The sequence below is a fragment of the Vanessa tameamea genome, chromosome 23 (assembly GCF_037043105.1).
Source record: "Vanessa tameamea isolate UH-Manoa-2023 chromosome 23, ilVanTame1 primary haplotype, whole genome shotgun sequence".
Classification (NCBI taxonomy): domain Eukaryota; kingdom Metazoa; phylum Arthropoda; class Insecta; order Lepidoptera; family Nymphalidae; genus Vanessa; species Vanessa tameamea.
Window position 1 is genome coordinate 9,560,199 of NC_087331.1, and position 27,492 is coordinate 9,587,690.

Below are 27,492 nucleotides of genomic sequence, written 5' to 3' on the forward strand. Positions count from 1 at the left end.
AAACAAAAAATATTTTTTATTTATCTAACGAGCGACCCACCCCGGCTTCGCACGGGTGCAATGCTGAAACTAAATATACTACAGAATGTCTTACAACGTTCACATTTTATTAATAAATGCGTTTTAAATCTGTAATATCTTCGAAAATATTCATTTAAATTACATGCTGTAAAGGGCTATATTGAATGCACAATGTATTTATGGTACTTAATTGGATAAAGATTAATACTGTATTGCTTACAATAAGCCATTATTTCTTGGCGGATCGCGGACTTTTTTAAAAAAATTTAAGTTGTACAATACTGTACTACATTATTTTGATCTATCTCGTAGGGTTCAGCCAGCATTTACAATGTAAGCAAAAAAAATGTGTTTATTTACATCACTTTAGAAACCTTTAAAATTATCAGTGTTTCTCTACTATATTGTGCATGTATTATACATATAAACTTTCCTCTTCAATCAATCTATCTATTAAAAAAACCGCATCAACATCTGTTGTCATGTTGTGTAATTTTAATGATCTAAGCATACACAAAGACAGACAGTGCGACTAAAGCGACTTTGGTTTATACTATGTAATGATGTGGTCAAAATTATTAGTCAAATTTGTTTCAACTGAAACTCACCTATTTTTAATATTATAATAGAAATAATAATACAAGAAAACGAGAACACAAAGTTTAGTAAAACAAACACAGTTGGTACAAGTGTAACATTTTATTTGTCTATCATAACTATTCTACTTAAATATAAGCAGAGTAACATAATAAAAATATTGCTTGACAGCAAAAATCACAGCTCATATCAATTCAATTTCTAGAAGTAAATACAGAAATGAAAAATTACTTACATTTCTAATAGCTTTCTTTAACCTTATTCCAGCTCACCTTTAAATGTTGTTATGAGGATGGATATTTAAACAATGATGTGTCTTCTTCTCTTGAATGTCAAATAAATAATGTAAGAAAGAGAGAAATGAATAACACAAAACAACATTTATATGTAAAGACACTAATTGTTTAAATATTACTCAAATCCGTTTAAAATAAACTCAAATTCAAAGGCCAGTTAATTTTTGTAAAAAAATATGTTGATGTTTTAAAAAAAGAATGGGTATAAAATCTGTTACAAAATCAAAGTATATATTGTGTAAATATATGTCATCTTTTCGATAAATGACATTGGGATAATATTTTGCACTCAAGCAGCGGTGACATAAAATAAATAATTTAACTGACAGGTGAAAATTCATTCCATAAATGTATGTATAAAACACACTAAAATATTTAAATCTATTTATAATATAATATCTAGCAACACTATCACGATAAACTCACTTGACAAAGTCGAACAATATCATTTTTAAAATTCATATTAAAACTATTAACACAAGTTGATACTTGTCTAAAATTTCATAGATAATATTTACTTTATTGGCTAGCAACACTAGAATGAAATGCAACACTTATAATATTAAATACTCGATTTTCATTTAAGGCTTAATTTATGTTTTTAATAAAACAAGCTTCGCTAACAATTAGCACACAGCTTTTATAAATGTATTTATAAAAGTATGCAAATATGCTTAATTTTAGCGTACGAAGTACACCATTGAGTTGAGTATCGTCACACTCAAGTCAAACTCTAGTTGTATATGTTTTGTTATTTTATTTCAGTATTTTTGCTATGTATATCCTTCTAGTCATCAAAAGCCCTTTATTACATTCAACATTACCAACTAGCGAGTAGCAATCACTACAATAATGTTACATTCTTTCAATTACATTGTTAATCCCCATTGTATTCTGAAATATCATCTATTTCAATATTCAACCAACATCTAACATTATTAACATAAATAAATTGAATAACATTGTTTGTCCCATATGCACTACTAATAATTTTCATACCATTTAAAACTGATTCCTATTTTTTGATCAAATACAAATTTTCATTTTACAAAGCTTCTGACAATATGATTCATGTTTATACAAAATGGTTGTATAAATAATAAACTGAACAACTAGTTGCAAACCCATTTTTCAATTCATAAAGTATCTTCTGACAATCATTTGATTTAATCTGTATTTATAAATAGGTAAGCATGTCAATCTTTAAAATTAGCTATGTAAAAATATTTATAAATATTTAAAATTTGCTATATAAAGTTGTCAAATGATCTCTTATACAGAAATAACATGTTTTGTCACCTGAATAATTATGAAATAGTTTTTGTAAAATAATCATTCGACTGATCATTAAACTTGGGGCCGTTAAAACTTTGTTCAGATGTTGTTGATGCTAGTGTTAATCATTTTGATGTTCAGCCATCAACAAGTTATCGTAATGCATACAAGTCATTAACTAATAATAACTAAATCCTTATATACTACAGAACATTAAGAGTCACAACTAAAAATAGTAACAAAAAAGAAATGTAAAATAAAACTATCCGTTGACCTGTCTTTATGCACTAAAAACAAACTATAATTAGAGTCACTAATTCTCTTGTTTCATTAACACATAGAAATCCAAATAAAACAGGAACAGTCGGGGTGTCACTATGACGCGACAATTCAACTGAGCGAATCGTCCGAGTCATAAGTGAAAAGCCGGCGCTATTCGTGTCGCCCCGTGAGCAGGTGCTCCCGCAGGGTGCAGATCTCTCGCTCGATGTTCTCCCTCGCAGCCGCCTCGAAGCTCTCGAACTCCAACGTGTTGTAGAGTTTGGGGATTTGGACGAATTGGTTTAATATCTACGATCATAAGAATAATATTGTAAACATTTTGTTTTGTAATTAATTCACTGGAAATTTAACTTTGTTCAAAGTCATCAATAGCTTATTTCAATGGCAGGAGGAATAAAGATAAACAAACAATTTCGATTCCGAACTGACATGGTACCGTCGTTTTTGTGTCAATGTTGGTCAGTTGTTATTGCAACTGTAGAAGTTAAATTAGAAGATATGAGTGATTATAAATAAGAATATAATAATCAAGAATTGTTTATAGAGCACAATACCACAGAGCTTTTGAGAAACCACTCATTAATATTAAAATCCCTAGTAATATTATAATTGCGAAAGTAACCGCTGAACCGATTTAGATGCAATTTGGTATGTTGATAGTTTGATAGGAACAGGCTATTTATGTTTTAATTTCCCCCCTCGTGGAGCAAACTTGGGGGTGATGCTTTGTGTGATATAAAGTCGGTAAAGCCACGGGTTCAGCTAGCTCACGAGTCGGGCGGGCTGACCTTGATCCTGAGCTCGACGTAGTTCTCCTGCGTGAGGTTGGCGTACTCAGCGCGCACGAGCTTGGCGTGCGCGTCGTACTCCTCGCGCGACGCCGCCATGACGGCCAGCTCGCAGTCGCCGAACAGCTGCAGGTCGCGCATGGGCGCGCCGCCCGCCGCGCAGCCGCCCGCGCCCGCCAGCCCCGGCGCCGAGCACGCCACTGCAAGCGCCCGCCGCATCCCTTTATTGTCTCTCTCTTGATCCGAGGGGTCGGAAAATCCGACCGGAAGGAGTTCGGGCGCGGGTCCGACGGCTTTTCGTGCGCATCGAGTTGCGTTAGTGTGCACACTTCCAACTTCCAGAAAAATAAATTGAGTCGATACAAAGATGTAGGTACAACTGGTGGTATCCAACCAGACCAGAAAGATATAATTCTGTTTTGCTGAATTAATAATTTATAGTATGAAAGTAATTTATATACCGGGTAGACCTGCACTGGACCCGCAGCTGCCGCACCACGCCTCGTCGTCGGTTAACAGAGCTAACACGTATGCCGTCAAATCTTGCTGGAAGATATGATTGAAATGATTAGTAAAATAGTTTGACAATCAAAAGAAAATTAAGTAAAAATCTGTAAGTCTACTGCAACACAAATTATTATCTCAAGAAATAGGTTTAAATGAGTGTAAGCTTTAAAAATGATTGAGAACTTGTTACTTACAGACTGCGGATGTAGATGCAACAAGTCTGCTAGCAGCTTCACGGTCAGCTCAGAAGGTGTGTGACGCAGAACTATTGCTAGTTTGAATGCGGCCGGCTGCATGACGTCCGGGATGCCCTTCAGCAACAGATTTTGCCAAACCCCTGCCTATGAACATATACATATATTTATGTTGTAGTAATATAATGTATATACATTGATGCCTGATTTAATACTATGATAAGGTCTGATAAGGTCTACAAAACATACTGTTTTCAACATTTAAAACCAATTAATTGTTGTTTCAATAAGGCCATAAATGTCTCACTAAAATGTATGTCGTCCTGGTTGTTCACTGAAATGGGTACTTATCCAGAGGTCCCGGTCCTCAGAAAGCATAAAGCCTTTTGGTTCTGCACCTGACCTATCCCTACTGAAACTCATATTGAAAATAGATTTAACAATGAATTAACAAATATTGTACCTGATAAGCGATACAATTCCTTAAGGAATGCCAGACGGAATCCGGTGGGGCTGCATCGACAATCTCCTGCCAGGCCTGGTCGGCAGCCGGCGCCACGAGCGTCCCGCACGCATTGCGCCACATGCGAGACGCCGCGCAGCCCTCGCGCTCCCCTGTACACAAACACACACACACTGTCAGTGCTAGCCTTTCATGGCTAATTATTACATATAAAAAAAATATATTCACATCTTATACTCGGATATTAATAAAAAATTCAAATTATATCAAAAGTTATAATTCCATAAAGTATATTTAAGGTACATATTTTAATTTTTAGTTCTTAATCATATTTTATACTAGGTAAGGCAAGAAAAAGTAACATCACCCACTGCCGACTGTTAATATATATTAGTAACTAAATTTAATATACTAAAGCAAAATAATTTAACTAGTATGAAAAAGTATTAAATTTTGTGATAATGATATTAAATCTATATGATAATATGAACCCAGTAGTCAATTCATGATTTTGTTTATCACTGCCTGTCGACTTAGCCTAATATTTTGTTATATACACTATATTATATTAATACACCAATCAACATAATTACTAAGTTCATTCAGTTTCTAAGGACATTAATAATCATAAATTACTTTTAAAGTTTATGTATATTATATAAGTATAGTATACATTGTAAGGGTCATGACTACTGTAAAAACAATTTTCATCGAATGACCCTTTTATTGCCTAAAACTGGGCATTTAAATATTTTTTATATTGATCATAAGTGATAACACTGTTTACTAAATTCAATACAAAACCTTTTGTAAATTTGTAACAAATAATTGATTATTTATATGGTATTTGTAAATATTTCATAGATATTATTATAATTTAGAAAAAAAAAAACTACAATGATATTGTTAGTTATGTGTGGTTGTTGATTATATCCTATATACTTGTTAAACATCTAAAATAACTGAACATAACAGTTACATATTTCTGTGAAAAGGTTATACCATGCAATGAATTCGTCTGTGACACAAATAAAAATATACTTTTTATCGGTAGGCAGTAATTATGACATACTACGAAATTATCACCTCCCATATCAGGTTCTCTCCACCAATTGTTAATCGCCATTTTCAATGGTTTACTGTTCAAGCCCACCTGGAAAAATGTGACATTAATGCACTGGACCACTCGCTATCGCTTAACAATATCCCATCTCAAATCAGAAATAATTTATTTTGTCAAATCACCTACTAGCTAGTAGCTACTAGTGTTTTTTTAACTTGACATTTTAATAAAAACTACAAGGCGACATTTAACTCTCAGTTTCCGGAGCTTGAACAAAACTTTAAAACTAGAACATAACCTTACATCGAGAGATAGTTTGAAATAGTTAATTCAATTTCGAATAAATATAGAAACGAATTTTGAGAAGAACTTACGTAAATAATATCCAATAATGGATCGGTTTAAGGTTATGATGATGTTGTGTAGTGTTTATGAACGTCACGAGCGAGTTACCGATTTAGCGATTTAGGGCGAGCGCATCGCACTGCGCGAGTGTCACGGTGCGAGGGCGCGGGTGGGAACAAACAGGAAAGGTACGGGGATAATGGGTAGTGAGATTCAATCGTGTATTTCTGTATTTTCTTAATTATCTATACTCAGTCAAATTTAGCTCAATAAATCTATATACTTTTATTTGAATAATGAAATATTTTTTATATTTGTTTGAATACTCCTTTCGAATAAATATCACTTTCTCATTTTTCCAATATTTCAAAAATAAACTGTTGTATATGTTAAAAAAATTACTAGATATCTATTTTACGATCCATTGATGGTATCCAAAAGCCATTTGTTAGCAGTGTAGTGTGTCTACTGTCTCCACTTACAATATACATACATACATGATCTCATATTTTTAAGATATCACTCGACTTTTCACAGGCTATATATTTTAACACTTCCGCAGGCATTTTAATTATCTGAGGCATCGCTTTTTGCAATTCTACAAATTAAGATAGATAAAAAAAAAATCTCTCAACAGATTTAAATCGATTAACTCTCTAAAGGCGTTTTGCATTGTCTTATCTGATCTGAAAAAAAAATCCCTGTATATATTACAAAAGTGCTGAAAAAAACTGAAATCAGTTGGGACAAGGTCTGGTGCGTAAAGTGGGTAAATTTAAAATCTCTATCAGTTTCTAGTCGAAACTGCTATAAATATAGATCTATAGCCGTAAACTGTATCGTTATGGAATGTGTCTGGCTAATTTTGAAAACAGCCCTAGTGTCAACGGTGCTGTTTCGCAAAAATTTTAACTTTGGCCCAATGAGTTAGAAAAGGTGTATTGAAACTAACTCCTCTTATGGTTAATATATTTATATTCTTTTAGATAACCGCTATAAAAAAGCCAACTGACGTATCGTATTATGCTAGTAATAAATTATAAAACAATTGATTGTTATAATTTTGATAGCATACTAATAAATAATATACACTACAGTTAGACAAAGTTAGAATCTTCTAAATATAGAATCATATGGTAGTAGTAGTAGTTCAAAATACAAACATGTGGAGACCCTGTTCAGGTTTGGACCTCTGGCTAGCTAGGGAGATGGGGAATCCTAAAACTATAATAATATGTAAACAGTACATTTACACCTTTGTTTGATGAAGAAAACAATTTTTTGACCAAAACGGTAATCTTTTCTCCCACTGCACTGCGTATGATACCTCTACATGCTAGAGCTCGTGTAACAGTCACTGTCTAACTCACAGGCAGAGCAAGACGCGACCAGAGCATCGTAATAAGGGACACAGTCGACGCGCGAAATAAAAAATACGTTGTAATATTGACAAATTTAATATACAATACACATAATTTATGAAGTCTTAGTGATTAGTGTCTGAACAGTGAATTGTTTTAGTGAACCAAAACGATGTCTACAATGATGCGGTATTTAGTTTACTTGGTAAGTAATTTCTTTTAAATAATTATATATTTTATTTTTTTTTTCAAATTTCAAGTGAGAGATAAACTCTAACGCAGAATTAAAATAATTAAAGTTTTGTGTAAATTTCAATTTTCTAATTATTTTAAAAAGAACTTTTGAGGAACACTTTTTCTTAAAATAATTTATTTGAAAGAATATCAAAATATTTTTGTTTACCTGTATTCTGTAATATAAAAAGTTGGAGATTTTTACGGTTATTTGATCGCGGTTTTTTATTACGACTGTTTACATTATTGCCCTACAGTACATATATGCTACTTCCATATATATAATGGGTCAGAAATTAAAAAATAATAAATGTGTCGCATTGAATAAAATTGTAATCATAAATATTTATAATTATTTGTGTAAGGAGATATCCATGGACTGCATAATTAATGACACTCTTTACAACACATTCATGCCTCGGTAGGCGAGTATTTCTCTCAATTCTTACTATTCAAATCTAGTTCCTTTTGAAGCGATAGTCGCTCAATGTATCGCTTTAGGTGCGACATTTGCTTGAGTCCGTTCCTACAACTTACAATAGTATTAGAGAAAGCTGCGGCGGGCGCGCTGCGAAATTGTAGGAATGTATTCCAAAACGAGTAATGCGTTGAATTGTTCTCATTCTTACTTTATACAATGATAGCGGAGATAATGTGCTTCCAATTTGAACAGCTTGGTACCTATCATGTACTATTGTAGAAACATCGTTAGAATAGGCTTTGTAGTCTTGTGTAGGTATAAGCGTATAAACTGTCGTCTGTCACCACATACATACATATAACCCTATTTTTTTCTTACTGGATCACACATGAAAATAAACAGTCGACAATATAATGACAAAAAATAAAAGGTATTACTGCATATATCGATATTTCTGCATAGAGAATACAAAGCACAGAAACTACAGAAAAAGTCGGAAAGCCTGAGGAAAAAATGTCCTCTACAATTGCTGTTAAGTTTATCAAAAGACATATAACCAGATCGGTACTCTTTTATTGTATTATGTGAATTAGATATACTATATATATATAACTTTTTGATTGTAATTAGAATAGCTTAAGCTTTATTTATTATTGTTTTAAATTAGATCCGTTTATATTATTTTGCTTCTTTCCCTGTTCCAGAAATTCGTTATTATGTTAGAAATTCAAACGATTTATACTCGATTAAAACGATGAACGCTGCCATAAGATACGACTCAACCTTTTAGTATCTAAAACATTTATTTCAATAAGATGAAAGTAGAGTAAGTACCTGCTTAATATAAAGAAAGTGCTGACAGCTTGCACTAGATACTTACAATATACTTATCCATTTAGTCTTCTTAGAATGGCTACAGCGAAGGCAATGTGACGGTAGGTACCGTTTCGTTCGTTCCGGCGCAGGCGCAGGTCCGTTATCACTGAATAGTGTATGAGATGCCACTGTAGGAAAATCTGGACTTAAAAGGAAAGTTTCGTAAATTTAAAGTAAGCGTTATGAAAATGATAGCGGATGATATCAATTTATAAATAAAATGTATTCTTCATTTTGATTAAATACTCCTTGAGTAATTCTTACCACCCAATGATCTGTACGGTACCTAATTAATTATAAGTCTTTAATAATTCCACGATTTTTAAAATTAAAAATAAATTGTTTCATTGTTATTTTGCTAGATATTTAATTTTGAAATAATATTGAAAATATCTAGCAATAGGGACCCAAATTCATGTGAACCCAAGGTTCAGTAAGAGTGAGGATCCCACAAGAATCTGTTTTTAGTCCATTGCTCTTCCTCCTCAATGCACACGATCTTAAAATAAAACCAGGACTTGACAATCACTAATTACATATTATAGTTGTGGAAGTGTACCTATGTATAATTAAGCGTAATCTTTTCTCTCGTAAGGAATGGTTCATATTTCTGCTTAGGTGACTATTTAGTATCGGGTGACACATATGCCCGTCTGACTCTTGATTTTTTTTATCATGAATAGTTGTTCTTCTAAGACGGAACCGCAAGATAGCGGTAATAAACACAAAAACTGATAATTGCAAACTAAGAGGTCTGAACTCGGGGGAAATGTGTGGCGCCGTTACACTTTCTCGAGTTTTGAAATTATTTGGGTAATAATCACTTTCATTGTAATAAAAAAAAATTACTTTCGCCTTCATGTTTTTGTTGCATTTATTTAAACATCTGGTTTATCTCGTAAGAAAACGTTGTTTTTATACAATAAATGTTAACCAGTGATTATATTTCCCAATATAATAGAAACAAATATTCCAAGATTGGAATTTTCAAACGAAGCAAATGAAAAATAAGAAAGAACTGGTTTTAATTGCCTACATCAAAAAGGATTGCTGTTAACTTTGTACATTTTTACAGTACTTAATAATCAGCCTCATTTGTATATTTGTTTGCTTGTATTGTACGACTCCAGATCATAAAGTATCGGTTTCAGATCCCTGTCGGACGAAATTAGGGGATTTTATGCGTAGAAGACCTTGGCCTTGCCTTGCCTTCAATAGGGCATATAGCCGATAATCCAGTGCGTGGTCACTCTGCAGTATGAATATTGCTGATCCGATATGCAATGCACGCCGTAGCTGAAGTTGGCTAGGAACACTATTGTTAACATAAGCACACGGTACAGTCACACCTTGTCCCGTATAGTTACCGCGTATCCACTTAAACCAAGTTAATTTGAACGGATTTGTGTAGTGAACAAATCATCGGTATGAGTGTCACGGACTAAACAAGTAGTAAGGCGATTTATAAAACTCTACTTTTAATTCATACATGAAATAGCTTACAAAGCATAAAGATCACAAATCGGGTTTTCCAGTTAAATTTTTAAACTAAACCAAAGCAACAAAACGCGTACACAAAGGATTTATTTACATTAATGGAATATACAGTATTGTACCTAAGTTTTATAATAAATGAGTTTATAATAAACTAGCGAATACGCGCAGTTTAATGCGTTAAACGCTACTAGAGGTCAATTCCACTAGCAAATTGACACTTTATCGCAATCGACTCGAAACTTGATCGTTGTCGTTTAGCCGTTTTCCTACTATAATAACAAAATCATCCAATTGTGCTTCGGTCGAAATTGGATCGAAATAGAACCGCGAAAGTATCGTAACTGTTACAGTCGTAGCTTGATGTTTACAGCCAGACAAACAAACTCTTTAGCTTTGTATAATAGTACAAACATTTGAAATTAAATAATTCTTACTTGCATAGGTTGGCAGACGAGCATATGGGCCATGTGATGGTAAATGGTCACCACCGCCCATAGACAATGGCGCTGTAAGAAATATTAACCATTTCTTACATCGCCAATGCGCCACCAACCTTGGGAACTAAGCTGTAATGTCCCTTGTGCCTGTTGTTACACTGGCTCACTCACCCTTCAAGCCGGAATACAACACTACTGAGTACTGGTGGCGGTAGAATATCTGATGAGAGGGTGATATCTACCCAGACGGGCTTGCACGAAGCCCTACCACCAAGAAAAGGTTTTACACTTATTAAAATTATCAATTGCAAGTTGGACCTGCACTGAAAAGTAGCGCCCAATCACGAGGAAGTCTCAACTCAAGGTCAGAATATAATTACATTGCGGGCAGGTATGTGCGAAAAACCCAAGTGTTGATAGTCTGTTCACTTACGCTCATAATCTGATGGGACGTGATATTCCGATCGGTATTGGATCATTCAGGCGCAGGACCAACGAGCAGGTTTACTTGCAATATCCAGTGAGGTTTGTACGTCACTAGAACGCATGCATGCTTGTGCGTAGCATACACAATGGGGACACAATTTGCTATTCTGCCTTTTGATTATGTCTTGAAAATCCTTGACCTAATACTTCATAGGCACGATATTTTGCAAGCTTACTTTCTTAAACATGTTATAAATAGATTATTACCGTTAATATGTAAATTAATAGACGAAGAACTAGTAGATGTTCAATTAAAACATAAGATACGTTCCACGTTCACTGGTCAGCGATGACTTGCGTGGGGTCAGTGACCGGCACAGTGGGGCAAGGTCGACCTAACGGACACCGTGACATCTAAACGTGTTTACAAGTCGCAAGATACACCGACACACTTTAGGGCAACATGTTTTTTGGTTGACTTTGGTCATTTGTAGGCACCTCTCATCTAAACATTAATAATATTTACTCTGTAATCCTCAAGTGCCAATGATTACTACCTATATTATAACAAAAAATAGATTAATTAGTACGTCAAAAAGCTACGTACGACTAGCGTCTATGCCAGGTTACCTAAAAATAAATAAATATGGAGTATTAAGCTATAAACGAGACTACTATGTCAACTCCTAGGGAACATAATACTCGCAACCCAAAGGTAGCGTAAACATTTATAAATATATAGCGTGCGGCTATAGATAAGTGAGACTTCCTGATTAAACTGAAAATAAATTTTATTTAAAAAAACTATTTTAATAATAGCTTTTATTCTTATTAGTTTAAGCGAAAAAAGATTATCATACTTGATTTGCATTGTTACCAGCACCAAAATTTCACTTCTAACGGTCAACAGGTTGATAATTTAGTTCCATGATTTGACACATACTCACACTATTATCTATTACTACATCAATACATACGAACGCACGGCTTATATTCTATTAATGGATCTGGCAATATTTGTGTTCCAACGGTCGAAGTGTTTCTATTAGTTATTCTTTACTTTGGAAGGACAGGTACTCTAAATCTCTAAATCCCCCATATATAGAGATATATATACCTGTTTTTTTTATTTTTGTCAAAGTTTTGTAGACACTACCTACTAGATAAATAACTTCTTTTAGAATGGAGGAACAATGCTAAAGTCAAAAACACCCTTATAAGTAATGTTTACATACATACATAGTTTATAAGCACAAAGATTAAAGATTTGGAAAATGAATTCAAAATATGAAAATATTTAGAACTAATTTATTATAGATTAAAGTACAAGAAAAAGTTATAATTACAGTACATGGAAAATATCGTGGTACACAAAGAAATACCGGAGTTTTCCGTTAGCAGTAGAACATGAGTAAGACTAAGCGTAATCGCACACATCGTTGATACAAATGTATGTCACACGCGCCCCTGTCATTGTACGGTGCTTGATAAGCATCTAATAAGGTATAACGTGAACTGTATTCGTCTGTGGTAGTATTTAAGTTTAGACGCAAACGATAGTCGATACGCTCTGTTTGAACCTGCACGCGTCGGCATAACGGGACCTGACGTCGCTTTGCGTCACGTCATACCACCTGACATGAAGATTTCATATGTGGCTCCTCGATATGTTTAGATTTCTAATGATAAAAAAAAGGCGGTCGAAACCTGATGTAATTGGTCAGTTGACAAGCCGTTTACTTTTGCTAGCTTTACGACACCGGTCACTCGAAGTCTTCAAAACAAAATTACGTATTAATGAATAACATTAAATGTTTCCATATAAAGTGGAATACGCACTAAAAAACGACCGTTACTCACTTCGTTTCTTCGGAGAGCATCATGGGATCGCTTCCGTATGCTACCGTGACGCCACGACGGTTGGCCTACCTATGTGACCTCCAAGCTGAGGAGGTTATATAGCACCAACGCCTTCCTCTCGGTCTTCAGAGGAGCGGGTCAGCGTAGGCATTTTCCTCACGCTCACGCTCCGCGGCCTCCTTCTGCGACATGACACTTGCGCAGAATATTAATAGCATCCTACTGCGATATCGCAATATGAACAAAATAATATAATATCTTTATTACATTAGTTGTTATTCGTCCCAATAGTTATATATTTATTATATATGTGTTTACATTTTAGTTTTTATTAAAAGTAATAAAAAGGGAAAAGTGAGAGAGTTTACAGTTTTGGCGAAACTTTCACCATTCCCTTAGTATAAAGCTACCAAAAACAAACAAAGACGGCGGATTCGCAGCTAATTTTAACATACAAACATAGAGCATCAAAACTAAAGAGATTCATATTTTTCAAATCTCCTAGAGTATATTGTTTTACTAGAATGTTCTTGGAATATATCCATTATACTGGTGATTATCAATCAGGAAAAGTACATGAACTTTTTTAAAATTTTACAATTCACACTTGTCACGTCAACAGTCTATAAATTCAATGGTTTCGAAACTGGGAAAACTGACATATACATACATATGACTAATATATAAAGTATAACTAAAATTACTCCGAAATACGCTGCGTGTCGGTAAGCTTATGTCTATTGATTTAGTCGTTTTTCTCAGTTAGACAAAAAAGTATCCTCACGGAGGACGTTTTTACTAAAACTAATAGAACTAGGCTATATAATTAACAATACTCATCTTTTATTCTTATTTCTTCCTATTAAATAAACTCTTAACATTAATAAAATGAAATTTTACGAGGCAATAATTATCTTAAACGCTTAGTAGATTTTACTTCATCAACCTACTTAACAATATTAAGAAAGTTCGTGTTAATTATCGTTCTAACCCACAATATATTCTTATTTAGTTTTTGTTCGGTTAGTTTTAGAAATGCTATGATATTTTGCCGGGAACAACCCGCAACAATGATTGATGATAATCGAACGAGAAAGCTGGGAAACCATTGGAATATCTACGTGAGTTTGTGCACTCGCGTCCTTCACACAGCAGAGTTACTCTTTGAGATCGGCTTCCGTGGTCGTAATTCGATTTAGGTAAAGTTTGAGAAATCTATGCGATGCCTTATATATAGATAAATAATATTTTAAGACAACTATGAATGCAGTTCATGAATTCTATCAAAATATATAAATGTCAATATTATGTATTTCGCTTTGTTAATTGTTGTTACAATAATTTGATTCCGATACCGTAAAACACTACTCTACTAATTTTCCAAGTTAAATTTATTCGTTATTCGTTATATAGTTGTTACATATAGTATATATAGGATTTGATGGAAATTTTCATTATTTCTTGAAAAAATTAAGAATATTATCGAAGATTTCACTGATTTAAAACGTACAGCGTAGTTTGTATTGTTTAATGACTGAAGAACTATGAACGTTGTACATAAATACATACTACAGTATATTTAGTATCAGCATTGCACCCGTGCGATACGCTGTTACCCTGTTTATACGGCAGAATACATAAAAATATTCCATTAAAGTTTATATGTATACCTGAGTACTACTTATGCTAGAAATGAAAACAAACTTGTAACCCTTACTTTCCGCTCGCACGTATGGAGAATGTTTTCGGACAACAGTATACAGATAATTATTAAATAACGGAAATTCATTTTTTCAATGAATCTTATTACTCGTTAACATAATACTTTGTGAAGAGGCTTGGACTTAAGCTCGGGTTCCAAGACATGACTGATCAAGAACAATAATAGTTCATAGTAAAATAGTTGTACCTAAATATGGTTTGTTTTACAAGAGCAACTATGCAAGTTTCTTGACATTTCGTCTCGCTGGAGGCTGCTTCCCTAGATGGCGGTAAAGTTGAAATATTGACTATTAAAAATTCTCTATTTTAAAGTTAATTTAATTTGTAAGCTTAATTGTTATTTCAAGTTATAGAATATCCAAGATCCGATGACAACACATTGACGGTGTGAGTGTCTGCAAAGTCTATCTGCAATAATGACCACTTCAAACGACCCGTTTTCCTTTCCGAAATACAGACATAATATAAATATGTAGGTGAAAAATAAAAATTCTATTTCATGACAGGTCGTTAAAAAGAAGTTTATGAGTTAGAGCAGGCAGCCACAGTCAGCGTTGCGTGGACGAACAGTCGGTCATAAGAACCGCGACAGTTATGTGATTACGTACTAAGTAGAGTAGGACAATAAAGTAATTCTTTATCTTCTACGGACGGGCGCAAAGTTAGAAAAAGTACGTTTTTAGCGGGACACGGTATTTATACCCCTATTTGTCTTAGTGTGCCAAATTCAAAAAATTCCGAAATCCGTTTTGCTGTGACAATATTGACGAATAAACACCAATCCCTAAATGGAATAAGGATGGTCATGATATTTAAATCAATTTTCACTTTGGACACTTAGTTCATTTATCGAACATTTATTTGTCGCACAATTAAACTCGAAAGAGAATTAAAAAAGGAATATCCTATTAGGATTGGAAATAAAGATTTTTATTCAATTATCAGACAAGACTTTTACATATGTATGTCCAGATACTCGTTAGTAAAAATCTCCATTAAAAACAAATTTACAATCGTCAGTACTCTTTCACCTCCGTAATCCACTCCACTCGTAACTCAAATATTTGAAAGGCACTCACGGCGACCATTGCATAAATAATGAAAATGATAAATCTCAACGGATAATGTGGTCGAGTGAACGTAGATTTAACATCTTCGCTATAATTTGCGGCGTCGGTTACCGTCGTCTGGAGACACGTAATGTCTTCTCAATTATCTGAAACGATGTTGTCTGTTTACTACCTTATATTCTATACTAGCTGTTCCGCGCGACGTCATCCCCCATGACAATTTTATTTTAAGTACTAACCTTAACATTAGAAATGATTTAAATCAAACACACGAATAGAAACGATTGCAAAGTTTAAAAATATCATTTTTGACATTACATGGGCCAATCGGATAAATTTATAACGGTTACGATACGTTCCCGACCCTATTCCGAACTAACTTCGACCAAAACGCAACTGTATCTTTGTGTAAGTATAAGATAACGGCAACAGTTACGTTTTGATTCGATTGCGATAAAGTGACAATATATAGAAAAACAGCATAAAGATTGAAATTTGAATTTGTGGTCGTTGTTCACTCACCAATTATTTTACACAACAGATGTACCTTGGATTTATGTGTTCCTGATTGAAGGGTGCACACCCATTGACGTTACACATTTATGGTGTAAGTGGTTTATCGTTCACAATGCCCATGAGCGACGGTGACATCTTACCACCCGATGGAACTACAAACTAGCTCCCTAAACAGTATTTTTTGTCATAAATAACTACAGTAATACCAATATATTACTGTCATTGTAGCTCCAACAAATAACTTACTGGTAAAAGTTGGAAACCATTTTCCCTGAAACAGTTCAACTTGATCGATTGTGAATCAAATCGCACAGAAATTATTACTGTAGATTGTATCTGTCTTCATTGAATCCGCGATAAATGCTTGAGGTATGCAGGTTAGTAAGGCGTAACGGACTTGACTAAAACGTACTGCGCTACACATAAACACGTACCTACTCCCTGTTTTAAAATAAACCTTAAGTTTATAAGAGTAAGGTCTATTAGGGCATTGGAAGTCATTTGCATATGCCGCTACGTTGGCGCCGGCTCTCAACTTATAAGGCGATTTGTATAGCTTCGTGTGGATAGATGCAACCTTTTACCGAACTGAGAAAAAGAGAAAACTATGGCTGTATTTATTAAGTATAAGTGGACCGTTTCCTTTAGCAAATTATTTAATTAGTTACATTCGCATTTATAATATTAGTATAGATAGTGTAAAAGTACATATACTCTATTCCAACCATAACAGGAAAAAAGCCAAATAAACAACATTTGACAGCAAATGACGCGATATCATTGGTCGAGAGCTTGATTAGTCTGTGATATTCACTGTGGATTTGCGAAAAAGTGGCGTTTTGAACGTCGACGAACCGTCGAATTTTGGAGGTAAAATTAAAGTGGAAATAATTAGTCAAATGCATTGCATGGTCTTATATTATAAATAAAGATATATTAATCATAAACTCTTAGTAGTGCACAATATAGCTGAGTTATTAGCAATTCGCATGAAATATTTAAATCTAAGGTTTGTTTATCCTTTTTCCTACTTCCATTGGAATAGGTTATAGGTGAATGAATTTATTATTTAAAATTAATGTAACGTTTGTTTTGATGAGACTTACTGCCGTCTTGTTGTTTTTTTCTTGTCAAAGTCATACAAGTGTGCATGCCTTTGTTCTTGAAGGTTAGGTGTGCATATAATTATAATGTCCATTGTAGTAACAGACTGTTTTACTTAATTACAGGCACTGGCAGCACTATGCATGTCGGAGCCGACTGTTGAGCCGAAGACAGAAGACGCTCAGAGCGACGCTGAGGAACCGCCGGAAGGTTACTACGCCTTCGTCGAGTCACCGAACGCTACTCCACCTAGGTAATATCATTTACTTTAACAAATTAATAGCGTTTAATTATTGTTTTTGGAATTTGGCGGATTAATATTAATGTACGTTTGTCATTTGCAATCTTGGACGAAATAATGTTATATATACTTCGTAAGTAATGTTGTTACTATTTTTTTTTTTCAAATTATTTGTAACATATCAGAATATCATCGCAGTAGCAGCCTCACCGCGATGAAGGGCAGTTTTGACACAAGTGTAATGTTGAGAGTCCGCTTATGGCCTCAGAATATCGTAAGGGGCTGCCCTGTGAAGTCGGCCCCTTGCTTAGAGCGTCATCGGGAGGGAGGATATTGGGCTATAGGTATAAGCTCCGGGTCGTTGAGTTGAATATAAATTTGAACACGGAATAAAATAAAACTTTTGATTTTTAAATACCGACATCAGAAATATTTTTTTCGAATAATGTCTACATAAATGTTGTCAGTTATCATTATAAAAATTAAAACTTCTTAATAAGGTAATATCCATTAAAATACAAATCTTGGTATTAATAAAGCTTCAATCGGTCTTCAAAGTAATTTCACCAATAAAACGTTTACGGTCTTCGGTCGGCAAATGAAGTCCCATCCGAATGCAATAAACATGGCTTAAAATAATGCAAAGATTTCTCGTCCAGACATGCGAGCTCTCGGCTCTCTCTCAACGTTGATTACTTGTTTATCACTTTCGAGTGTAACAAGTGGTCAGTGGACGGTGGGCGGTTAGAGGACGCCACTTTCACTAGCACGTTACAAATATAGCATAATGGGTGTTGTCATCGAATCCGTTATGGTGGATGCTTTGAATGAACCAAATTGTATTTAGGTATGACTATTTGAAATAATAGCTTTATTTTGGTATGAACTTATGTTACCTACGCACATTAATAGTACATTTAAAAAACATTTCGTTTCAACCTAAACGAGTACGATATAAGGACATCTTCATTCTTAATAAATAAAACTCGCGAAAAGTATGAATAAAAATGTATGTTATGGGTCGATATTTGGGAGAACAGATTGTAGGGATGTATTCACCCGAGTAAGTACTACTCACTCAGGTTGTTCGGCGGCCAAACTACTACTCTATATTAGCGTACTACTTTGAATTGTAACTAAACCCGTTTAAGAAGAGGCACAGTGCATTTGCACACTTCTTATAGTGCTTCGGTGGTTAAGTGTCCAGATATTAATAGTTCAGTGTGGTTGTAGAGTGCGACCACCTCCCTACCGACAAGTGACGTCGGAGTGTGCGTCGGCCGGCGATCGCGCTCACGTCAGCGCCAACAACCTGTGCGGGGACCTCAACAGGGGCCTCATACCACGGAACCCGATGGGACAGAATCCTAATGGCGAACCTTATCCTTTGTAAGTACCAACCAAGTTAATATAATTATTTAACTATCATTATTATAATTTTATACAACAGCCTGATAAAATAATATATCGGCTGCCTAGTTGGTTATGTAGCATGATTATAGGCCGCAAGTTTGGTCCCGGGTTCGTATCCTAGATTGAGACAAAACAAGTTACTTGGTTTTACTTTTAAGAAATGTTCAGTCTCAGTATTGGTAGATATAATGTCCTCTGGTCCGAAAAACGCGCAGCCGTTGGTCCTGCACCTTGACGGATTTTTATAACATCGACGTACGAGCGAGAAGAAATTTACTGAACTATAGCAAACATTCTGCTTACTTGGCTGGGCTTTCAATTCTGTTATTGCGGCGAAATTTTTTCATAAGGATATTTATGAACTACGCGCAATAATAGTTAACTTTGTTAATAAATGGGAGACATATGTATATACTTATGTATTATTATCAATAAAGAGTTATTGTTGTGTTTAACTACTAATTACAATATACTGATTATTACTACAAAATCCGACGGCGTAGTCTAACGTAGCCTTCTACCCTCAAATATAATCATTCAAAATTAGATTTATACATAAAATAATTAACTACTTTTTACTGATATTCCTAATATTTGAAGACAACACAAGACAATAAAATTAATTACTTTTTATATCAGACCACTGTTGTAATCATTTTCAAGTTCTCATTTAATTTTTAACTTCACATAACACGCCCCAAGAGCTATTTGAGATAAATACGGGAGAGGTCCTCGGTCGATGTGAATGTTGCTAACTCCACGGCACATGTGCAGCGAGCTGATACGCAACCACACGCTGCGCTTCCTGTCGCGCACGCTGCCCGTGCTGCGCGCGGACGACGCGCTGCCGCGCGTGGCGCACGTGGCGCCCGACGCGCTGCCCGACCTGCAGCACAACAGGTACCCCACGCGCACGCCTCGGAGCCACGCACGCCTCCTCCTCCTTCTCGTCTCCTTAACTTGTGCTGGTGCGAGTGCTTTGATGTAAACGGCAGAAACTGATCAACAAACAAAGCGAAGACATCTTAATTACTCATTGTTTATTTTGTAACGCGGAAAATAATGAGACAGTAGTTTGGGTCCCAATAAACGAATTATGTATGTGGAAAACCAGCGGTGCCTTATACATTGTGAAACCACTCTCTCACTGTGCTGCATATCAGCAGCAATATCAGAAGAACTAAAATCGAAAACGCAGGATGGCGGTTTTAGTATTATCATTCAAATACTGAACAATTAATTTTCCATCCGTGGTGAGTACAGACTTACAGAAAATAGATATATATGAGATTTTCTTAGATGTTGTTGTCGTTTGTATCGGGACGACTTGCACGTCCACTTTACAAATTTCAGATAACTAGAAACATATTTGATTTTGAATTTTCAAAAATCTACCACCGTATATAAATCCATTAAATCGATCGCGAAAAGAATCTTGGTGTGTTGATTTTTATGTAAATTCATCTATAATATATTTTTTATGATTTTACTTCTAAGTTAGAAGCTTCAAGGATTACGTCGCGTAGAATTGATTCTGGGCTACGTTTTGTAGCGTTAATTTGTTACACTTTTAAATTGTATTCCCGGGTACTGATAATAGAATACAAGAAATTTTATACTATAAAAATAGTATAGAATCAAAAAATTAAAATTAGGATTTAACCCGTAGTAGTCATTCTGATTAAAATTTATATTTCGTGTAACTTTACATGGTGACTTTGTATTCGTGTTTCCATTGTGCGATTGACCCACGTTGGTAATTTGGCGCCACAGACTGGAAGAGCGCGCCAAACGGTCGCTGCCGGCCGAGGCGCCGGCGGGCGAGCTGCGCATGGAGCACCGCGGGGCCGACGCCAGGGACAACCGACACTTCTGCGACGGCGGCGGAGTGTGAGTACACGCACACACAGAAACTGATCGTGACTTTTTGACATTGTTAGCCGACAGTTAATCTAATTTAATCACATGTCTGCTGCAAGTCAGAGTGAGCCAGTGTAACTACAGGCACAAGCGACTTAGTTCCCAAGGTTGGTTTCCCATTGGAGGTGAAGAAATAATTAAAATTTATTATGTATGGGCCAGGGTGACCATTTCCTATCGGGTGGCTCACTTGCACATCCGCCTATCTATTTCATAAAAAAAATCCCATCACTGTATACGATCGAGGTGTTCCACAGGGAACGATCATGAACCCGTATTTATTCCTAGTTCGTAGAAGTGACAAATTAACTGATTCGTTTAAAACTGATGTCGATCATAATTCGTGTTATCAAGGACACAAATAAAACAAATTACAATTAGAAACGTATTTATATATATTTACTAGAAACGTGTAGCGTCATAGACAAGAAAAAGTGAACATACGAAAATACTGCGTATAAAAATTTCAACCCGCGATACATTTTGTCTCTTATAACACAAAAAGCAACATTGACATGGAAATTTTAGTAACTATAAGAAGTTGTATATAATATCTTTTTCCAAGCACATCCATTCATTATACTAATGATCTACCAATAATACAAGTATATATATGAACTCGATTTAATCATCAATACTATAATCAATTAAAGTGTTGTATACATTTTTGCTCGTTAAAAGTTCAACACAATCTCATTACTATGAACCTCTGTCATTTGCTAAACTTTAACGGCCCCGAGAGTTTTAAGATCTGAGACGACAATGTCCAGAGCGTCGTGACACGTTCCGTCTAAGATTTTGACACGACTGTCCTTCTCTATCTGTAAATTAAAAACAAAACCTATTTTTATTCTACTTATAATATAATATAATATAAAAATTGAGCTGTCAAAATCAGCCGTCTCACTGAGAGCGTAAAGATAAGAGAGAGACGGCACGTACCTCGGCTCTGTATCGGATGTGTTCGGGCCACACGCACTGGTCGAAGTAGCCGTCCACGTCGGGCGGCTCGTACAGCCGGTGGCAGCGACGGGACAGGCACTCGCCGTATTCTAACACGAAGTAGTATCTGAAGTAGAATTAACGACCGGAATAAATGAAGAATGACTTTGGGTGAGCTTAAATGCTAAAATTAGTTTTTCGAATGTTATTTATTGATTATAGTAAAAGTAATAAATAACAATAATGATTACATACCTTAAGTTACAAATTTCCATAATGGGTTTATAATTCATCACCGTAAACCCTTCCAACACGATAAACTTTTTACCGTTCACTTGTAACCTCCCCCCACTCTGTACATCATTAAACGAATGTGCTTTATTTTCACCGTCCACAGTCTTCATAATGTCATTGAACATAGCTTGCATGTCCAGAGACGACAGTATATCATAGTTGTTGTGGTCCAAACCGTCACATTTGATATGATGGGGACTATCATCCGGATAGAAGTATTTATCTTGATGGAATACATACACCGGTGTGAGAAGGTTTTTTAATTTATTTGCCAGTGTTGTTTTTCCTCCACAAGTAACACCAGATACTCCTATGATAATCCAGTTGTCCATTTTCCCATGGGCCATTGTGATATGAGCTCTATGTAAATAAGTTAGAGGTGTGGATATATGTGGTACAGAGTAAAAGACATGAGTCCCCCGATGAAGAAGAAGCCCCAAACGGCGCACGCTAGTAATGCCCACTGTGGATCAGGAATGTATTTGTAGATAGCAAGATCTGAAACCATAAAGGTGTTCTTAACTATAGTTAACTATAAAATGACAGATTTAACTCTTTTAAATTTTTTATGTCTTACCTTCGTCTATGAAAGGATAAGAATTGATCCAAAAAACGAAAACCAGAAACACAGTAACTGTCGTTACCAAAATCAGTTTCCCCAAAACTGCATCAAGAATGTCCATAAAGGCATTTTCTTTCAACCAAATGGAAGTGAATCCTATGAAGGGTCTAATACACTATAAATTTGATTTTGTGTTAATGATTATTTTGTAAAGAATTCAAAGATTTATTGAAACAGTTTCAATGATATTTTAACTACAGAAATAACTCTTTTCAAATTCATCAAATGGCTCTTCTGCAAAAAGAATGGACTTCACTTCATCAACTTTGACATCAATTTTCTCAGCAAGAGGCTTGCCTTTGATGGCTCGCTCCACAATCTGTAAAAGAAATATAATATTTATTTTAAATACTTAGTTGTAAATTATTACAAATGTATGACCAGCAATGTTTCCGGTTTAACTCAGAGCAACCATTGCGTTGAGTGAATTAACTAGTTAATTTGTTATGTTCATATTTGACCTTGAAGTCAATTTAAACAAAACTGAGTTGAAAATTTTGTCATACTTATTATTGACTATCTAAAGGCAAAATTGTGAATACATCAAAACACTTTGGAGACTAATTTAAAGTCAATGATTGTATCTAATCAGTACAATAATACAATACAACAATAAAATTATATTCAAGATAATTCTTATCAATTCATATAAAGTAAATTTATGTTACAGAATGTATTTATGAAAATGAGTGAAGCACAGTGCTGTCATGATACGACATTATAATTATAATCAGTGTTGTGTATGCATACAATTTGAAATAAAAAAAGTGTGTTCAATATAGAATTTCTTATAACTATATATTTTAGACAAAATGATAGATATCCACAAACTTAGATTAACATTCCATGATTTGTTAATTTTTCTATATTATACACAAACAGTTAATGATTATTACATTTTTATTTATAATACAACTTATTTATAGTAATAGGTTTTAATTATCAAGGTGGGTTTCTCTTAAACGAAAAAGATGTGTACCTTCAATGAATGTTTAAAACCTGCATTACTTCCTCTAAATAGTTTTAATAAAAATTGTGGAATTTCAAGATATCATTCAATGTCAATGTTTATTTGTTATCTTTACTCCTGCGGTTAGATACTACCACATATCACACCTGCTCAACTGCTTCTTATAATAAAATAAATTAATTAAAGTGTTCTTACCTTTTCAGCCACGGCACTGTCAGCTGTTGGTGTTGACAGTGCTAGGAGCTTCTTTATGTTTTCTTCCACTATTGTTTCTTTTGATTTGATTACTGCTTGCTTGTGCTTTTTACTATTTTGATGGTATGGGTGACTGTTAACTAAAATAAAAAAGTTACTAAAATTATGCATTTACTTTTTAATATATCAGACTATTTAAGGGAAGTGGGAGATGCTAATCTCTATTCAGCCTTCATTACGAAGATGTTTGGAAGTTAGAGGTTTATTCTTATAAACATTAATTATGTTCATTGATTTATAAAGAGTAGCAAAATTTACGCAAAACGGCTTACGTCGAAGAATTATAAATATAAACTACTTCATGATAAGTTTATTGTGTAACTCATGAATGATGCAACATATTACTACATTACGAACCTTGACCTACGCTCTGATGCCGAGTTGGGTTTGCACGACGCTTTTTTCCTTTACTTTTGTTTTCTAGAAACAAGAAAAATACAATTATCTCTGAAATTTAATAGTACTACAAACATTTACTAGTACAAAAAACATGTAGTATTCCTTACCTTCAGGATCCACTAAAGCAAGAGCCTGACGCACTAACGCCGAAGACATTTTAAATCATCAACATTAATAAAAACATAACAATTTTTACTAATATTTATACTTTTTAACCTATAAATTCAACTTAAAATGCGTCCGCCTGACATTTGACAACTGACAGTGACAAATTGACAAAAAATATTTTTAATAAGCTTTTATTCATCGGCAAAAAAGCTACATATTCAGCCCAAAAATATCGACTGTGACATCACAAGTCTAAATTTGTGACATAGGCGTCCTTGCTACAGCTACTATGCGCAATTTTTTAAAATCAGGCAACCGTTGCTAAATTTACAAGATGTGTTAAAATAATCATTATTGATTTTATATTTTAGGTTATGTATGCTGTACCGAGCTATTAATGGTGAGAGTTCGGGACCAGAACGTCGAGAAGACCCTGGTGTGGGTACTCACACACACACACCTCATACACCACCTCATAAATATGAGGTAATAAATGCATAAATAAAAAATGTTAGAAATTAGAATAGGATATAATATAAAACATATTTAGGTAGAGTTCGACCGTGTATTTGGCAACATTGCTATTTATTTACACAACAAGCAATGTGTTTTTAATTTACTGTTTATTACAACAGAAATATCTAATAATTATTATATAATTAAAAATGAAAATCAATTTAATTGGTATAAATTATGCTTAAGAGAGGATCTAGGCCTCTTTTAACATTTAATTATTACTAAATAAAGAAACGAATCTTAGTAATTAAGGCTATAACTTACAAATAGAGTTTTATAATACTGTTATCTTCAGGTTTGGGAGTTTTTTTTTCAATAATATATTTACACCATTATTTAAAAAGATTTTTTTCCATCGTTCAGGGTCCACCCACTCCCTGCCCTGCCCGCGTGGAGTACGCGACTCCCGTGTTTGCTCGTAACTACCAAGGAGTATGGCGCTATGTAGTACAGATTCCCTACGAGGGATATTTTACGCAGACTGTTGAAGTCACAAGGTATAATATATCTGTATCTTTGAAATTATGATGACAGGCGAGTTACATTTACAAAAAAATAACAAATACCGTTTTTTGATAATAATTTAAATAATATGACGACCATTCGTAATAAATTGTGAAATCATCACATATATGTATAAAAAATTGTTTTGCAAAGAATCTGTTTTCTTTTTGTTTTAATATTTATTTTGTATCAAAATTGTAAAACACTACTGTCTAGTCCTAACAAACAAATAACTACCAGATGTATGCAATCCCGCTGCCACTACCTGGAGGGAGGCTGCCTGAGCTCTCCGCGCTGGCTGTCGCTGCTCGTGGCCGAGCTGCACTACCCGCCGCCGCCCGCCGCGCCCGCGCCTGCCGTACGCCCTCGCACACACTCGCACACATATACACGCACACACATACACGCACACACGCACGATAACAATTTATGTGTATACTTTTATATATCTATAAGTTAATTTTTTTTTAAACTAGGAGTACCAGCAGTTCGCTCAGAAACGTCTGGGTGAAACCGACAGCAGCAGCGAGAAACCGCCGCACTGTGACGGACACGACGAACTTGGCTGCTATCAGGTACGTTAAGTGATGACTAAAAACGAGTATAATACTTATGTACTTTCATTGCTAAAAATCTACATTTTATCACATCGTCCTACACGTGACTGGCAGGCAAGCATCTTTTTACTTTCATTCCCTATGAATATTCTATTAGGTTACATTAATGGCGGAATTTATCAAATTGAATATTACTCTTGTTTTAAAGAGAGTTTTAAGTCGGTGATATATTTTGATGTAATTGAATTATTACGATTTAGAGTCAAAAGACAAATTAATTTATCATTAAGTGACCAAATATTGATAAATTTCATCGTTTAGATATTCTCATTCACGTTTTTCACCTCTGAAAATGATCGAGATATTTAGATAGCTCGTTTCGTAAATGTCCTACCAGGTCCGCCTGTACTACGACTGGTTCCTCGTGCCGGGCTCGTGCAAGTGTTGGCGGCCGGACTACTTCGCGCGCTACGTGCGACGCAACCACCACGAGCTGTGAGCCACACGCACACGCGCACACTCACGCACACACTGACCCACATCCAACTGTAAACCACTAGAGATTACTATACGACTTTATGAAGTTACTGAGATCGACAGATGCATTGTGATGTCGAGATACTCGTTCTTATTAACAAATTATGAAAACAAAATAATAATAAAAAGGCACATCGGATTATGTTTTCGAAATTCAGAATTATTTCATAGTTAAGAAAAGTAATTAGTTTACTACGAAAACTGTCTGGTATATTTTACTTGTTTTTCTCCTAGTATTAATTACAAACGTTTTTAAATCAACTAAGTGAACTATTTGGTGCTAAGACTTTGTGACGTTAAGACTGTGTTAACTCATATTATGAAAAGTATTTTATATAAGATTTTAAAAGCGTTTTAGACGTATGTATTTATACTCTGAAATTCTCTAAAATAGGTTTAAAATAATAATATATTTACGAATATATGCATTTTCGTTTTTCGTGTTCATAGTGTAAATACAGTTTTAGATAAAAGTATAAAGGCACGGTGAGATCTCCGTAATTATATTATTAATTTAATATTACTCGATACCATTGCTTTTAATCGTAAGCTTTATTTATTTTACTAAATTAAATTTAATATAAAATCGTTAAGTAAATATTTTATTAAAATTGTAAATGAACAATATTCTTAGATCATAAGTAACTTTTTTTAATAAAGTTTTATGATGCTTGTGAATTTTTAAGACAATTTTTATAACAACATACTCAGCTCAATGTGCATTTATTTTATTTATAAATAATTATATTTAAGGTAGTTCAATTAAACTGTATTTTAGTATTTAAATGTACTTATTAAATAAAGCACTTAATACTAATTGATTCTTTTATTTCGGGAAGGGTTTTTGTAAATAATATAT

The 27,492-nt window shown here is 34.4% G+C and overlaps 3 protein-coding genes across 8 annotated transcripts; 1 reads left to right on the plus strand and 2 right to left on the minus strand.

Annotated features, from left to right (window-relative positions):
* Window positions 1-714: 714 nt before the first annotated feature.
* On the minus strand, window positions 715-15,834 carry LOC113402162 (uncharacterized protein). Of its 4 annotated transcripts, XM_026642337.2 has the most exons (7): window positions 15,697-15,834; window positions 5,510-5,576; window positions 4,424-4,575; window positions 3,961-4,107; window positions 3,721-3,805; window positions 3,260-3,459; window positions 715-2,759 (listed from the first exon to the last, which is right to left on the minus strand). In XM_026642337.2, the coding sequence occupies exons 1-7, from the start codon at window positions 15,751-15,753 to the stop codon at window positions 2,622-2,624; spliced, it is 846 nt and encodes a 281-aa protein (XP_026498122.2). In that variant the 5' UTR covers window positions 15,754-15,834; the 3' UTR covers window positions 715-2,621. The 4 variants fall into 4 exon arrangements, with proteins under 4 accessions (XP_026498122.2, XP_064074717.1, XP_026498128.1 ...); XM_064218647.1 differs by lacking the exons at window positions 5,510-5,576; window positions 15,697-15,834 and adding an exon at window positions 5,861-6,017; XM_026642343.2 differs by lacking the exons at window positions 5,510-5,576; window positions 15,697-15,834 and adding an exon at window positions 5,857-6,017 and having other exon boundaries at window positions 4,424-4,570.
* Window positions 7,262-27,368, plus strand: LOC113402160 (uncharacterized). The gene is made up of 10 exons (XM_026642335.2): window positions 7,262-7,397; window positions 17,481-17,608; window positions 18,830-18,985; window positions 19,784-19,909; window positions 20,783-20,899; window positions 24,891-25,005; window positions 25,399-25,532; window positions 25,780-25,897; window positions 26,016-26,114; window positions 26,494-27,368. Exons 1-10 carry the CDS (start codon window positions 7,365-7,367, stop codon window positions 26,593-26,595), a joined length of 1,128 nt encoding a protein of 375 aa, XP_026498120.2. The 5' UTR covers window positions 7,262-7,364; the 3' UTR covers window positions 26,596-27,368.
* LOC113402163 (nicotinamide riboside kinase 1) lies at window positions 21,307-24,676 on the minus strand. 3 transcript variants are annotated; one of them, XM_064218648.1, is made up of 7 exons: window positions 24,519-24,676; window positions 24,370-24,432; window positions 23,953-24,092; window positions 22,743-23,106; window positions 22,127-22,663; window positions 21,872-21,998; window positions 21,307-21,750 (listed from the first exon to the last, which is right to left on the minus strand). In XM_064218648.1, exons 5-7 carry the CDS (start codon window positions 22,510-22,512, stop codon window positions 21,649-21,651), a joined length of 615 nt encoding a protein of 204 aa, XP_064074718.1. In that variant the 5' UTR covers window positions 22,513-22,663; window positions 22,743-23,106; window positions 23,953-24,092; window positions 24,370-24,432; window positions 24,519-24,676; the 3' UTR covers window positions 21,307-21,648. The 3 variants fall into 3 exon arrangements, with proteins under 3 accessions (XP_064074718.1, XP_064074719.1, XP_026498129.1); XM_064218649.1 differs by lacking the exons at window positions 24,370-24,432; window positions 24,519-24,676 and adding an exon at window positions 24,285-24,352; XM_026642344.2 differs by lacking the exons at window positions 23,953-24,092; window positions 24,370-24,432; window positions 24,519-24,676 and adding an exon at window positions 23,169-23,192.
* Window positions 27,369-27,492: the final 124 nt, after the last annotated feature.

Coding starts and splice junctions, on each gene's coding strand:
- LOC113402162 (XM_026642337.2), bottom strand. CDS start 15,753: ATGGTCGCCGTGAGTGCCTTTCAAATATTTGAGTTACGAGTGGAGTGG. Junction 4,576..5,509: donor GAGAGAACCTGATATGGGAG/GTGATAATTTCG, acceptor GTTTGTGTACAG/GGGAGCGCGAGGGCTGCGCG. Junction 3,460..3,720: donor GTCCAGTGCAGGTCTACCCG/GTATATAAATTA, acceptor GGGCGCTTGCAG/TGGCGTGCTCGGCGCCGGGG.
- LOC113402160 (XM_026642335.2), top strand. CDS start 7,365: ATGTCTACAATGATGCGGTATTTAGTTTACTTG. Junction 17,609..18,829: donor CCGAACGCTACTCCACCTAG/GTAATATCATTT, acceptor GTGTGGTTGTAG/AGTGCGACCACCTCCCTACC. Junction 19,910..20,782: donor CCCGACCTGCAGCACAACAG/GTACCCCACGCG, acceptor TTGGCGCCACAG/ACTGGAAGAGCGCGCCAAAC.
- LOC113402163 (XM_064218648.1), bottom strand. CDS start 22,512: ATGGCCCATGGGAAAATGGACAACTGGATTATCATAGGAGTATCTGGT. Junction 21,999..22,126: donor ATGGAAATTTGTAACTTAAG/GTATGTAATCAT, acceptor ATTCTACTTCAG/ATACTACTTCGTGTTAGAAT. Junction 21,751..21,871: donor ACATCCGATACAGAGCCGAG/GTACGTGCCGTC, acceptor TTTAATTTACAG/ATAGAGAAGGACAGTCGTGT.